Source organism: Gadus morhua, chromosome 11 (assembly GCF_902167405.1).
Source record: "Gadus morhua chromosome 11, gadMor3.0, whole genome shotgun sequence".
NCBI lineage: Eukaryota > Metazoa > Chordata > Actinopteri > Gadiformes > Gadidae > Gadus > Gadus morhua.
This window is the reverse complement of record NC_044058.1, coordinates 24,617,960-24,632,959: the sequence shown is the minus strand read 5'-3', so window position 1 is coordinate 24,632,959 and position 15,000 is coordinate 24,617,960. Positions and strand designations below refer to the sequence as shown.

Sequence of the window (15,000 nt, the reverse complement as noted above, 5' to 3'; positions counted from 1 at the left end):
TGTTGGGAACACACAATAAGCAGGTAGACACCATGTCATTTCACCAGACAACTATTACTTCTCCCCTCTCAAACCCTATAACTGCTCTCTGGATCCTGAAATTCCAGCGTAACATGTTGTCAGCCGTGCACTGGGAACGGACCCATCCCGTCGTCTTTGAACCGTGCCTCTCCACCCCCTTCGCTCACTCTGGCCACTAATCACTCTTGTGTTTCCGTGGCGACAGCTGTGAAGGAGAAGGCAGCCTTCATCACCCCTGTGCCGGGGGGAGTGGGGCCCATGACCGTCGCCATGCTGATGAAGAACACCGTGATGGCGGCGCGCAACGCACTCACACATTGATGCGCGTGCACGCCAACACACACACACACACACACACACACACACACACACACACACACACACACACATAGATATGTACAGACTTAGTAGATGTATTCATACATAGATAGCTACATATAAGGAAATATACATAGATTGATAGATGAATATACACATATATACATACATAGATAAATGCATGTATAGCTAGAAAGATGCATATGAATACATGCATACATACGTATACAGACACACGTGTGACGCCCCTTAGGCGGCGTCTCACACACACACACACACACACACACACACACACACACACACACACACACACACACACACACACACACACACACACACAAACATCCACACAGAGTGCATACATATTATAACCCGCAAAAAAGCATGGACACGCTAGTACACAATACACACATTTATTTAAAGACACCCAAGAGCCCACAACTCCATACCTCCTGGGAATACCTCCTTACCTCCTTTGATATGTGCTTTGTTTCTATTGATAATTTCTTCTTTTATTAATTTATTGCTTTAGTTATTGAGTTATTTATTTACTTATTACGATGATCACTTTTGAGGTTTTCAATTGTTTTTCTACCAAACCGGTCACTATTTCTGGACTATTCCAGATAGACCGGCCTTGTTCAGATTCTTTGCGATTAAACAGCTTTATTTAACATGGGGCAGTCTCTGTTTCTTTTAAGGTTGCTTGTATAACGTGCACTTTTACAGTGATACCTGGAGGGACATGTGAGGGGTGTGTGTGTGTGTGTGTGTGTGTGTGTGTGTGTGTGTGTGTGTGTGTGTGTGTGTGTGTGTGTGTGTGTGTGTGTGTGTGTGTTTGCATGCATTTGTGTGTATCTGTGTGTGCGTACAGTACACGTGTGTGTACACGCGCGTGTGTGTGTGTGTGTGTGTGTCTGCACGTGTCACAACGGGTCTTCAATAGTAACCTTCAATAGAGTGCAAGTCCCCTTGTTAAAACTCTGATATCAATAACACTTTACTGTCAACAAGTGCACAAAACATAAGTCCAAGTATAACATTAAAACCAACCATCTTGTGTAAACCTATTACACAACCTACGGCACACATTAAAACCTGCTCCTTGCCAGCGGCCACACGCATCAGTGAAATATAGGAATGCTTCCATGCAAGTTAGCTCAGATACAGAATAAAATGGAAAGGTTCAGGTTTTGCTCTAAAACATCTGCCCCGCCCACTCATTCGTGTACGCTTCCACTCTTGAACCTGTGTCGCTGCATGCCGCACTTGGAGGAGAACCATTAAGATGCAAATTACATGAAAAGGAGGAAGGGACGAGCCTTACTTTTTTGGGAACGATCAAAACATGATTGGCTGTTTTTATCGTTAGGAAGTTTCTTATTCAGTATATAAAGCCTGGACCTGCCTTTACCAACTCTGAACACCATACACCTCCGCCTACGGAGTACCTGAGGGAGGCGGTTGAATACTTTCAAGCTACAACCACGTCACACACACACACTGGAAGACAGCATGTGGACATCCGGACAAGCCCCCACAGTAAATGGTGAGATTTTGGTGATTTTGACTTGAATTGCATTTTTTTTTTTAATCTGAAAGTATTAAAAAAAGTAGTGCATTTCAAACCTGTACTGTTTTTAAATTCCTGGTATAGTTTATGAATTGATTTGGGTGATCTCTAATCTGATCTTAACACTCTTAAAGTGAGGTCAAGTTCCATGCCTCTAAGCGTTTTCTGCCTCTGTGTGATCCCCAGCCATGGTATCCACGGTTGGAGGGTTGATCTTCCTGGCCACTGTAGGCCAGAACATCAGACTAGCGGACGGCCTCAAACACCCCACCCTCGAGCCCTCTCCATCAGACCTCATGCCAATCACGCACGCTGCAAACAGTAAGAAAGTGCCATGGGTCCTCTTCCCCTTTCTAGCCAGACAGGGGAGCTGGATTTGGAATACTCGTCGTAGATGTATATTAATTATTTAACGTGTTTTGGTTGACGTTTACTATTTTGAAGAATTTTTCACGCAAACTTCCCTGGACAAAAATGTTGAATTTATCGGTTATGGGAATGAGTTTATAAAGTGTGTGTCTCTCTCTCCCTCTCTCTCTCTCTCTCTCTCTCTCTCTCTCTCTCTCTCTCTCTGAGCAGACAGTACGAGGGCGCCTCCTGTTCTCCGCATGCACCATGCACCGTGCAGGGAGGAGCATGCAACCTTCTGTTTTAACGAGGGCAGATGCATGTACCCACAAGACATGGAAAATCCCAGTTGCATGTAAGATACATCGCTTTCCTCACACACACATACACACACACAACCGCACACACGTGCACGTCTGCAAGCGTAGACAGGAGATTGCACGCAAACAAACACATACACACACAAACACACATGCGCCCACACGCACCCGCACATTTGTGTTAATTGAAACATGGATATTAATTATCTTAGTGTGATTTGACTAATTCATTCCCGTTTTTTTGTTCCAATGGCATGTGCAGTTGCAGGGCTTCCTATGGCGGTCCGCGATGCTTGAGCCTCATGACCAAGGCCTATATTGTGACTGATTACGAGACGGTGGTGGGCATCTGCACGGCTGTCTTCTTCTTCATCCTCTTCCTCATCTTGGCCCTTTGGTGGATTCGTAAGAGGTGGGTTTGTTGTAGTGCCCATAAGTGTTTGATTAGTAGGCCCCGTGATTGCACTCAGGGCCTCAGTTGCCATTTTTTATTGCAATGACAGAATGTTATGTTTGCTCATGATTTCATATATATATTAAATACATGCTTTTATTTTCAGATGCATCAAAAAATCCCCCCAAAAATATGCTGGACCTGAGACTGCTGTGTGATGCGTTGGTTCCGTTGCATCATCTTCGTGATCATCTCGGCATCATCATCATCCTCATCATCATCAACCTCCCCATCATCTTTGCAATCATTATAAATCAATTGACTGTTATACTCATTGCTCTATCATCATCTCCCTCATCGGGTGCATATCAGAAAATGAAAGAAATTAATTTCTGAGTACATGCAAAACATTTGTGACCAAATGTGTGCCTCATTATAAGGGTAGTACAGCATCCAGAGAGAGAGAGAGAGAGAGAGAGAGAGAGAGAGAGAGAGAGAGAGAGAGAGAGAGAGAGAGAGAGAGAGAGAGAGAGAGAGAGAGAGAGAGAGAGAGAGAGAGAGAGTGAAAGACAGAGAGAGAGAGAGAGAGAGAGAGAGAGTGAAAGACAGAGAGATAGAGGGAGGGATGGGAGGTGAGGGGAGGGGGGGGGAGGGGAGGGAAGGGGGAGGGGAGGGAGTCAGAAATGGACAGACAGAGAGAGAGCTGATACAAGGCGCTTTGAGAAGGACTGGACGTCAAGAAAGATAAGAAGAAGGTGTATATTTTAGCAGATATTTATAACGATGTGTACATTTATTTATTACAACTTTAATTTAACCTTTTGTATGTTAATAAAAAAAAAATGGAAATATTATCTGTTCTGTGATTTCTAAAATTGCCTAGATCAGATGGAAGATATGTAAATGCGAACAATAATCTGACTACTCTTATGCGGATTATAAAAAAAAACGTTAAGATATGCAACCTGGTTTTTGACAGACGTAACAAAACAATTGAACATAGAAAATAAATTCTATAGTCCGAAATAGTTAGTTCATAGAATTATCTTTGCTATTTATTTTTAAAAAGTTTGAGTAGTCATATGAGGAGGCAATATGTTATTATTCTTCAATGCCAATGTGTTTTTATAATCTGTTAAAGGACCTATCTTATTATGAAACATCAAATTTCCCAAAAAGAAGATTGCAACAATGTTGTTATGTAATAGGCTACAGCAGTGATTCTCAAACTTTGGTACGCGTATCACTGCTGGTACGCGATGCGCTATCAAGTGGTACGCAGAGGAGTTAGAAAAAAGAAAAAAACGTTATTATTCGTCATTAAAAACAATACTATCAAAATGCTAGTACGAATGGAAATACATTTACCATGAGTTCATGTTCTCACTTGCTGTGTGTGTATGTGTATGTGTTTCCGTGTCTCTGTTCTAGTGCTACCACTTTGCACAGCTGGCAACAGCTAACAATAAATAATATTATTGTTAAGAATAAATGTGCCTCCTGCATGAGATGTGCGTAGCTGATTAGGGCCGCAGGCATACACTACTGTATGTGGTTATATTCTATAACATCTTTCATAATTTTGGTACTTGGGGAGACAAATATTTTCTGTGGTGGTACGCAATATAAAAAGTTTGAGAACCACTGGGCTACAGTATAAATCGGCGGCCAGCGCAACAAGGAGGAAGGTTTTTTCACTTATCTTGGTCTTTCTTCCTTTATTTTATTTTTTTATAAAAAGTGACATCAGACATACCACCACACCCATTCCTTCAAAATTAGCTATTTGTTTATTTTTTGTCTCATCAGAAAAGCAGGCTGGTGTGAAATCCACATGTTCCACCCTTCGTGTCTGTCTGCCCTCAGTGTCACCAGACTGCTCTCTCCTTACTCACCTCCGTTGTCCCGCTCCAACGATGTACGCGATAGCCCCCATTCTCCTCTTTCTTTCAGGTAAGTGTTTAGTGTAGATACTAAAGCTCGTAAAAGTGCTTGTCTGGCGCACTTTGTTTTTATTTTAAGATGACGATGCATTTTGAAGTAGGCCTATACCTAGTCTCCTTGCATGTATTTACTGTTTTGATTTTAATGTTTGCCATTTGAGGCCTAACGTTAGCACTTTTTGCTCGATTAGCAGGCAAGTGTGTAGTTTTACGATTGGTTTCTGTGGCATGGTAGGCCTACTTTCGTTTTTTTCTTATCGGCTAACCCTTTTACTCCACGAGTGACGTTTGTTTTATTGACCTATAGCCCTACTTTCGAGAGGTCGGTCAAATAGTGCTGTAGTCGCAATCGCTGTCCACTGACGGAGTTGTAGATAAGACGCATATCTCAAGACAATATTTATTTTTGTTGTAGGCTGGCCAGGGATATTAAAGTGAGTCAGTCATTATAAATGGCGAATAAAACAATGATTTGACGAATTGAGCAACAGCGGCTACAAGCTTAGTCAGATTTTTCATATCCTGAGACGATGACACCCAGCAACCTGCACAGAAACACCCAGCAACGAGGGAGTTTGTGTCTATCAAACCTCATGTTAGAGAATGAAAGAGAGTTAATGAAGCGAAGAAGGCGAAGAAATCAAGTTATTGGAATGGTGTGGCCTCGACACACTATATTATGTATTTTTTGAGGTGATAGCGTTCTGTCTGCACACGCCACACATTCATTCCGACTGGTACAGACACGCGGACCGGCGGGGAACAGGAACAGCAACACATCCACACCGCCAAGCTGTTTATATAAGACCCAAGGCAAAAAAAACAGGCGAACCTGATTAAAGTAAATAAGAGGCTGATATTATGTGGAAATGTTTTTTTCTGTGGGTCAGGGCTGATGCTGGTCTGGCCCTCGGCTCTCTCTGACACTGGAGCCAGAGAGCACACGGCGGGCAGTGTCTCTGCGTATAACGGTAGGGCTATGTGCCTGGGAGGTTTGGTTTTCATTTTATTCTGCTAAAAATATGCAGTCCCTGCAATAAGTATAGGCTTCTACACTATTTGTGTATTACCGAGTAGGACTAATCGACAAAGTTAGTTTATATGCAACTGAAAACCATATGGTGTTGGTGTTGGCCTAATGCAAAGAGAATTTATACATAGGCCGGTCTACATTCAAACAAAATGGTCTGGGAAAAAAACGCAGAGGGAAGTCCGACATTACAGAAATCTTTGACATAAAATTCATCCCATGTCTAATTTCAGTGAAAGGAAATGCCGAAAATGTTAAACTGTTATACCGTTCAGAGATGGGGCAACAGCGCCGTCGTGTGGAGAGGTCGCCAATCGAGAGCTGCGGCTCCGACCACCAGAACTACTGCTTCAACCACGGCAAGTGTATGCTGCTGGTGGACATGAATGAACATCATTGCAAGTAAGTGGTGTGTGTGTGTGTGTGTGTGTGTGTGTGTGTGTGTGTGTGTGTGTGTGTGTGTGTGTGTGTGTGTGTGTGTGTGTGTGTGTGTGTGTGTGTGTGTGTGTGTGTGTGTGTGTGTGTGTGTGTGTGTGTGTGTGTGTGTGTGTGTGTGTGTGCGCGCATGTGTGCGAACATGGTGACAATCCTGCATCAAATCACAAGGCCAGCATACCCAATCTCTAAACGTCTAACGCGACTGTGTCTGTGTGTGTGTGTGTGTGTATGGTTGTGTGTGACAATGTGCGTCCCCGAGGTGTGAGAGAGGCTACTATGGCCACAGGTGTGCGCAGATGGAACTGGTCTTCCAGCCAATGAAGGAGGAGCAGTGGGTGCTTGTCGCAGTGTGTGTGGTTATGCTGCTCATAGGGATGACGGGAGCGCTTTACTTCTTCTTCAAATGGTCAGTATTTGCCAGTGAATCACAGTCTTTTTTTAGACCCAATCCCATTTCTACCCCTTACCCCTTCCCCTTACCCCTCCCCCTTGTTTTGAAGGGGTAAGGGGAAGGAGTAAGGGGAAGGGATTCCTTACCCCTTCCCCTTACCCCTTACCCTTACCCCTTCCCCCTTCCCATTACCCCTTCCCCTTACCCCTTCAAAACAAGGGGGAAGGGGTAGAAATGGGATTGGGCCTATGTGAAACCTTGGGCCACGTAATGCCAACCAATGGATATCTGGATTTTACTTGTGTTCATGTTGTATGTAATATTATACATAAAGTTGAGTTTTATTCACAGGTACAGGAGAAACAAATGCCCACTGCCAAAGAAGAGAGCGGGATACATGGGAGTGGAAAGGGCCTAGCGTGTGTGTGTGTGTGTGTGTGTATGTATATGTGAGTGTGCATCAGGAAGGGTGGGCATGTGTGTGACAAATGCTTGAATGTTGAATCTTATCTGCACTTTGTAGCATTTATTTCAGCATATTGAAATACTTCTCAAAATATATTCGCGTTTCATTATCAGGTGTCTTTTATATATATTACTTGTATTTTTCTATTTTTGATATCAAGTATTTTGCATAAACATGTGTTACAATTATAAACTTGTATTTATGATTGATAGTCATTACGCATTGAAGTGTTTCCATCTATATTCCCACGATTTCATCATTTTTGCATTTGTTTTCATTTTGAATGTTATACTAGATTATTCATGCTAATAATAATAAATACGCCTATAAACTAGAATAAAACTAAACTTTGCGCTCAGCATGATTCCTGTCCTTATTACGCAACGCTCAAATGTATCATGTTCTGAAGGACCCATGAAGAACTCCAGTCATTGTCACTTATTGGTAACTTCACTGTTTACATAGTCATTTACATCACTCGCATTAAAAAATGTTTCCCCAACAACCAAATTCCTCTCCGTCCTTGATGAATCGGGTGCAACAATGTCAACATGTCAGCACTGTAGCGCGGTATACTTTTGAGCGTGCGCGCGCGCACACACACACACACACACACACACACACGCACACACACACACACACACACACACACACACACACACACACACACACACACACACACACACACACACACTAAAATTATTATTATCAGATAAAGGCATCTCAAGGCTTCATTCTTTTATGTAATTCTATCACATCAATGTCGTTGTCCCCATCACAGTGACGACAGCAATGTGGGTCAACAATGGAACCGGGTAGGACGCAATCGTATCGCCTAATGTTTGTTGGGATGGGAAATATACTATTTTAACGTCCTGCCAGCTTCTATTGCTCAAGGAAATTACTCAATCGTTGCGTCGTCATGTTACGTTAAAATGTCGGGTTGTGTGTTGGATCGTGTTCGGTTTGGGTAAGAAAAAAGCGAAAATAAAAAGATCGGGTCCGCTGTGAGTCACTGATCTATTCATGATATGCAGGAGGAACGTGTCGATTAAATGGGCAGTTAGTCACAAGGACCTTGTCAGGTTAATCAGTACCAACCTGCTCAGTGTGTGTGACCTCGTTAGTGATGCCGAGTGTGTTAAGTCTCCTCCTGTCCTCTCTCCGATGCTGAACAAATTCAGTTGATTTCCTTACAGGGAATGATAGTTCCTAAGAATGATCTTTGCAATCGCTCATTTGTTTCCTGAGAACCTTTCATTTTTTAAGGGCTTCATACATTTATGTATTTAGAAGTTGTTTTATTTCATTCTTAAACTTTTTAAAAGGCTTCTACACACCAATACTTTACAATCTTAATAAATAAAATAATGAGAAGTGATTGTAAGCTTAGCCTTTAGTGCCAGACCTATGTTTCTTCTAGATTATTAAAACAATAGACCTTATTTGACTCACTCAGTGAGTAGCTAACCTTAAAATGAGAACACATTGGGAATAGAAGCAATTCAAACATTCAAACAATATTACCAATTAAAAGCAATAGATAAGTTGTCGAACAACTAAGGACAAGGTTATCTTGTAAAATCAAGAGTAAGACCAAAGTAAGGATAACAGATGTCGTTTGGTGAGGAGCAATTTTGCTAAACTTCCCTCATAATTTCATCTTAACGAAATACAGCAGTTAAAAAGTTTTGTATTGCTAAAATAGTTTTGTTAATCCGGTCTCAGATGTATACAAACATATAGAATTGACTTGATAGCATATGTGCATAAACACATGGTCGCACATGTGCAAACTCGCTAACACATACACACACGCACACACACACACACACACGCACGCACGCACGCACGCACGCACGCACGCACGCACGCACACACACACACACACGCACGCCGTACACACACACACACACACACACACACACACACACACACACACACACACAAGCCAAGCCCGGCACAGCTCTGCTATTCGCTGATGTGCAGACCGGTGGGTCCGGTGTTATTCCATTGGAAGGAGACAGTCTTCCCCACTCATGTCAGAGTTTCCACGGTCAGGGCATCCATGGACATATCAGCCAATGGCGCGTTATCCAAACATTTAATCTCTGCCTCTTTATAAACAACACATGTCCAACTGGTTTAGTCAGGGACTCTGGGGACATTTGTGGCATTCCTAGCAGGTTTTTACCATCAGGAATTCAATTCTCTTAACCTTAAACTCGTAGACAAAACTAAAGCCTCACACAACGTACCCTTTCTGTAGGGTGAAGTCGTCGGTGGAGTTGAAGGCTGCTGAAACTCAGGCATGGACTCACACCGACACAGTATCAACGCCTTGAGATTTCAGTGAAATACCCCAACACAAAGCATTCACAGGGTGTCATTTTCTATTTATAAGAAATAACCTCATGAGGCCCATGATATTATTTACAATCCTGAAGGCTATGTCTTGTAAAATCACAATGTAATGCCATTCATCTAAACACTGGAAAAATTACAAAGAAAAAGTACGAATCATATCCCATCTTTACAATTGATTACATTCACAGAATAATCATATATTCTTGTATTCTTTGGCTTCTACTTTTTATATTATTTCATAATGATCAATAGCGACAGGGTTTTAAGATTAGGGCGCTGAGTTAGGATTACAGATATTAAGTTCTATGTTTCAAATTTAGGGACCTGTATGTTAATCCTTGTATCTACAATTGACTCTGCCATTGCATCACACCGGCCAACGGAACTATAGTTCTGTCATCATAGTCCGGAAGCAATAATAGTAAAAACAATGTATTCACCGTTTTTTTTCTGGATGAGGAACCAATTGGAATAAATTGGTTGGTTTTTGTGTTTCAGACCAAGTACCGATTACAGAACATGCGATGCCAAGTCATTGCCTCACATTTAACACACACACACACACACGCACGCACACACACACACACACACACACACACACACACACACACACACACACACACACACACACACACACACACACACACACACACACACACACACACACACACATACACACACACACACACACACACACACTCACTTATGCATACACACACCCTCCCGGAAGGCAGACAGGGCAGGCTCAAGCTGTGTCTATAAAAGCATCACATAAGCTAAGGTAGACACCACATAGCTCACCGCACTGGACTCAAGTGCACTGATCAGCACACCACTCCCAAACACACTAACACACTCACATACACTTGACACTCCTGGGATATGAACTCTCTCAACCTTGCCTTCCTCCTGTATCTTGGTAAGTCTCTGGACTTTCTTACGTGTTTGTGTGTGTTTGTATGTGAGTATGTTCCTTTGGTCGTGAGTGTGTGTGAGTTTGAATAGGAGTGTATGATTGAACGTGTGTGTTTTTGGGTGTATCTGTGTGTGCGTGGGGGGCAGGGATTCAACTATAGTAAATATGCTGGAGAAAGATGGTTTTTAAATTATAGCGAGACAAGAAAGACCAGTCCGAGCGCTCTGCCGTTCAGGTCAGGTCGCTCACAACTGAATATCGTGTAGCTTCAGCCTGGATCAGGACGGCTGTGGTCCTAAGCCCCCCCTCCGTCTGACTGAAGGTCCTGAACCAGAATGTCTGTCAGGGTCCTGAACCAGAATGTCTGTCAGTGCCTGGATCAAACTTCCAGCTTTAGCTGCACTTCCATCGACACCAATCCATCGTCTTTTTTATTTTTTTTTCAGCCAAATACAAATCAGGAGCAAACTTTCATGTGTTCTTTCATGTGTTCTAAGATGGATTTTATGTTTATCATTTGAGGTTGATCTTTTCTTTTTAATTAGTCATCAAATATATACTGATAGAGTATTATATAAGTCGTGCTTATTGCCATGTCATTGTCCTTGTGTTGTCTGAACTCCCACAGATATATTAGATTAGTCTCCAGTATGCTCAGGAGATTCATTGAGAAATACGCTCAGAATCATTATCTAAAACATTTCCTCAAACCTCTCTATTGAATTGACGTCACTCAAAATCAATTTTTATATGTTTCTGTTGTTCTTGGCGTGTGTGTGTGTGTGTGTGTGCGCGCACGTGTGTGTGTGTTTGTGTGTGTGTGTGTGTGTGTTTGCGTGGTTGTGTACAGTCTGCAGTGTTGTAGGGGCGCTGGGATCGGTGAAGACCTTCTCTCCAGGACTGCAGGCGACGGGGGCTCTGACCTCCGGGGGAGGTGTGCTGGGAGCTCCAGGGGACGACGATGAGACCTCAGAGGATCTCAGCGACGAGCTGTCCGGAGGAACGGACTCTGTGGGTCACGTGCCGCTGCATGGTACGCTGCCCTCAACTCACACGACCGACCGACTACCTGATCAGTGCTCAATACCATAAACGATCCAAGGCGGTTGTTTCATATTTTAAATATTCAACGTCAGACTATAATATGCTAATAAATGTGTGATTGATGCTGTGTTGCTCATCCATCTACACAATGAGCGTGACACTTCTTGACAGTTTGTTTATGCTACCAACATATCGTGGTAATAATGTGTGTGACATTTCATAATCACTCTCTACAACTTTGAAAGGGTTGGCCTGGGATTTATGGTTGGCGTTTGTAAGGCCAAACACTGCCCTAAGTGCCTGGTTTTGGGCTGTGGCTGCGTGCTACTCGGATAAATGGACCTTGGAGTCGTTAGCATATCTACGATGACGAGCATCATAACTTTTGTATGTGGCGTAAAAAATTACAAATGAAATCATTAAATAGAATGCCAAAGACAGACTTACAAAACATAATGGTTGTATGCGTTCATTCTGAGACATGCAAATGTAAGAGACTGTAAGAAAGGGCAGACTGGGTCGAAAAAATGGATGCACACACTCTCTAACAATATAGCCAAATATCTCGGTTGCTATGTACGAGATAAGACATAGCTTTTTTATGGTTCGAAGCACAATCAAGGCTTTTATTGCATCGTAAAAAAGTTTTTAGCTGATCTTGGGGAATGTGTCGCAACGTTGTGGCAGAACAACATTTCATCCCTCATATTAACCTCATGAACTGCCGTGGTCGCCTTATTCAGTTTCACTCTCAATAAAACAAAGGGGTGAAAGTCAAAAGATTCAGCAATCTTTGCCAGAGGTCACATTGATTCATAGAGCAGGTGCATTCCCACCTGTCTCTCATGCCACAAGGCCTCTCTTAAACCCTGGGAAGTAGACTACGGCGGTGAACTCACCCCGGATTCTCCAGAGCCGCAAGACTCACTGGCTCGTCTCCCTCTCCTTCCTCTCTCTCATCCCTCCTCTCTCACCGCTCCCTCATATTTCTCTCCCACCCCCCTTTTCCTCACCCTCACTCTCTCCGGCCCTTCTATCTCTGACCATTCACTCTGTCATCCTCTCACCAATTTCTCCCTCCCTTCTCCCTCACCCCTCCTCCCCTCTCTCTCTCTCGCCCGTTCCTTGTTCTCTCTCACCCTTCTCTCCCATCCTTCCCTCTCTCACTCTTCCCCCTCACCGTTCATTGACACTGTTCTCTCCCTCCCAGCCCTTTCAGAGAGGCCAGCCGGGGAGAGTAGGAGGAGGAAGGGGAACAAGAGGAGGAACAAGCACAAGGGCAAGAGAACCACCACCCCCTTGAGACCGGGGAACGGCACCCACACCAACAGCCCCTACCCCAGCAGCTACACCCCCGCCCGCAGCCTGTCCACCACGCTGGACCCCTGCACCTCCAGCCACCTGGGCTTCTGCATCCATGGCTACTGCAAGTACATGGAGGACCTGAGAGAGCCAGTGTGTGTGTGAGTACATCCGGCGCAATCTGTTGACGTTCTGACCCAGGATTCGAAAACGGCTTTAGTTGGTCCGCCTGTCAGACTAAATAAACAAAATAATAAGTCATGCGGAAGCTGATTGTTGATTTGTTGATGAAACCACACCCTCCTTGCTGATTGGTTCCCTGCTTGTCCCCTATGCAGGTGCATGAGGGGCTTCGATGGCCTGCGCTGTGGGATCCAGACGCTGGAGTCAAGACGGGAGAGTGACAAGAGTGGGACGGAGGTGGTGCAGATGGTGTTGGTCATCATCGCCGTAGTGCTGTCCGTTATCAGCTGCACCGCCATCTTGCTGATGACCTGCGCCCAGTGAGTCTGGAGCACACTCACGTACACATGTTCACACACACACACACACACACACACACACACACACACACACACACACACACACACACACACACACACACACACACACACACACACACACACACACACACACACACACACACACACAAACACATAGCGCCATAACCTTCTGGAGGTTCTCAGGTAATTATGGCCAACCGGTTACTCAGCGGTGCCGACCAATGAACCAACCTGAATTCCTCCTAGTTCAGTGACATCACGTCATTCACACACTCTGTGGTGCAGCATAGCAGAGAGCAGGTCATGCAGGCTTTGCTGTCGCATGTCTTATCGCCGAGGCCCAAATAATCGTCGTCATACTTTGAGGGCACACAGCGTATTGCACTATGGCAAGAGGGCTTCCTTCCCCCGCCCCAATAAATCCTGATACAATACCATTTGGAACCACAACATTAAACACTTGAGACCTTAAAACTAAAACCTGTTGGCATCCAGACACATTTACACATCACAAAGAAAACAACACACCCAAACACACCCCTGTGCGCAAGTATTGCTCATGCTATTTAGAGAAGGAAAACATGATGAAAAAGTCGGGCGCCCACTTGACAGTATGAGAGCTTATCAAGTCATCTTTTTTATATTGATTTACAGGGAACAAGCATGTGAACTGTGATCACTAAGCCAGAACCCTTTGTCTGTTAGACTGTGGTTTATTCAAACGATACTAAAACCACACCGGAATTCCTTGCACATACCAGGGATTCCTATTCCTATTGTAGTAACCGTAATGTTCTTCCTTATAATAGCATGTCAAGTGTCAATATGTTCTCAATCAACTTGCCTGGTTAAAGGGTAGTTAAATATAGCCTTCATTCTAACCTTACACCATCATTAATAGTCCAAGAACAACATACTTACATTTCACATAAATCAACAATAGGATTCCAGCTTTTGGGCCGTAGCTAATTTGGTCTGGAGATTTAGGAAAAGGCCTTGTGGAGGTGGCCATTTTTGTTATTACTTATTGTGCATACATCTAGCAGTAACCAGCCCCATGTTATTGCCTGAACTAAAGATGAACGCATGAATGCAGAGACAGATATCTTGTGAGTAGCCTACAATCATGACTTAAATAAACGTATATATTTTGTTTTGTTTATCTATTGTAGCTACCGGACCCATAAAAACTTCATGGCTGCCTATCTTGGATCTGGAGCAGAGGTGGAGAAACTTCAGAAACCTATCGCTAACGTTATGGTGTGAGCAACATCAATGGCCACCAGGTAGACACTCACTCAGCTTCCTCACATCTACTCTGGTTTATCATTATAATGTTTTCAATCTGAAACACGCTGTTAAATTGGTTCCTCCGGAAATGGAATGTAATAGCCTATATGAGTGTATACTGAGCGTGTAAATTGTGAACATTTAGCGAGAGCCTCACAGTCTCTGTGGTTGAGTTTGACTTAATTAAATTGAAGCAGAAAACAGAATGGAAGCGGGATTTACACAACACAAGTGTCCATAGTATTTGTTTGTTCTTTTTGATGTAAAACGTAACATTTGGAGAGATGACCATGAATAGAAGGGAGCTCTTTTTGGTGTTGAGGGCTTGCTAAAAGG

General features: G+C 43.5%; 4 protein-coding genes across 8 annotated transcripts in view; all 4 read left to right on the top strand.

Annotated features, from left to right (window-relative positions):
• Window positions 1–1,018, top strand: part of mthfd2l (methylenetetrahydrofolate dehydrogenase (NADP+ dependent) 2 like) — a 15,141-nt gene extending 14,123 nt beyond the window's left edge. For both annotated transcript variants that reach the window (XM_030371108.1, XM_030371107.1), the window contains exon 8: window positions 227–1,018. In XM_030371108.1, coding sequence (XP_030226968.1) covers window positions 227–342 — 116 coding nt within the window. In that variant the 3' untranslated portion in view covers window positions 343–1,018. The remainder of the gene's footprint in view (window positions 1–226) is intronic.
• A 544-nt stretch (window positions 1,019–1,562) lies between these two features.
• LOC115554251 (epigen) lies at window positions 1,563–3,502 on the top strand. Its single transcript, XM_030370910.1, has 5 exons — window positions 1,563–1,888; window positions 2,099–2,233; window positions 2,492–2,615; window positions 2,843–2,992; window positions 3,141–3,502. The coding sequence occupies exons 1-5, from the start codon at window positions 1,855–1,857 to the stop codon at window positions 3,190–3,192; spliced, it is 495 nt and encodes a 164-aa protein (XP_030226770.1). The 5' UTR covers window positions 1,563–1,854; the 3' UTR covers window positions 3,193–3,502.
• A 1,123-nt stretch (window positions 3,503–4,625) lies between these two features.
• epgn (epithelial mitogen homolog (mouse)) lies at window positions 4,626–7,747 on the top strand. 4 transcript variants are annotated; one of them, XM_030371451.1, is made up of 6 exons: window positions 4,626–4,662; window positions 4,784–4,927; window positions 5,808–5,888; window positions 6,181–6,349; window positions 6,645–6,791; window positions 7,128–7,747. In XM_030371451.1, the coding sequence occupies exons 2-6, from the start codon at window positions 4,891–4,893 to the stop codon at window positions 7,192–7,194; spliced, it is 501 nt and encodes a 166-aa protein (XP_030227311.1). In that variant the 5' UTR covers window positions 4,626–4,662; window positions 4,784–4,890; the 3' UTR covers window positions 7,195–7,747. The 4 variants fall into 4 exon arrangements, with proteins under 4 accessions (XP_030227311.1, XP_030227312.1, XP_030227313.1 ...); XM_030371452.1 differs by having other exon boundaries at window positions 4,638–4,662; window positions 4,841–4,927; XM_030371453.1 differs by having other exon boundaries at window positions 4,644–4,662; window positions 4,841–4,927; window positions 6,223–6,349.
• A 2,591-nt stretch (window positions 7,748–10,338) lies between these two features.
• areg (amphiregulin) overlaps window positions 10,339–15,000 on the top strand; it is a 5,976-nt gene continuing 1,314 nt past the window's right edge. The window contains exons 1-5 of the mRNA XM_030369455.1: window positions 10,339–10,528; window positions 11,376–11,558; window positions 12,780–13,032; window positions 13,210–13,374; window positions 14,547–14,660. Of these exons, the coding sequence (XP_030225315.1) occupies window positions 10,492–10,528; window positions 11,376–11,558; window positions 12,780–13,032; window positions 13,210–13,374; window positions 14,547–14,640 (732 nt within the window). The 5' untranslated portion in view covers window positions 10,339–10,491 and the 3' untranslated portion in view covers window positions 14,641–14,660. The remainder of the gene's footprint in view (window positions 10,529–11,375; window positions 11,559–12,779; window positions 13,033–13,209; window positions 13,375–14,546; window positions 14,661–15,000) is intronic.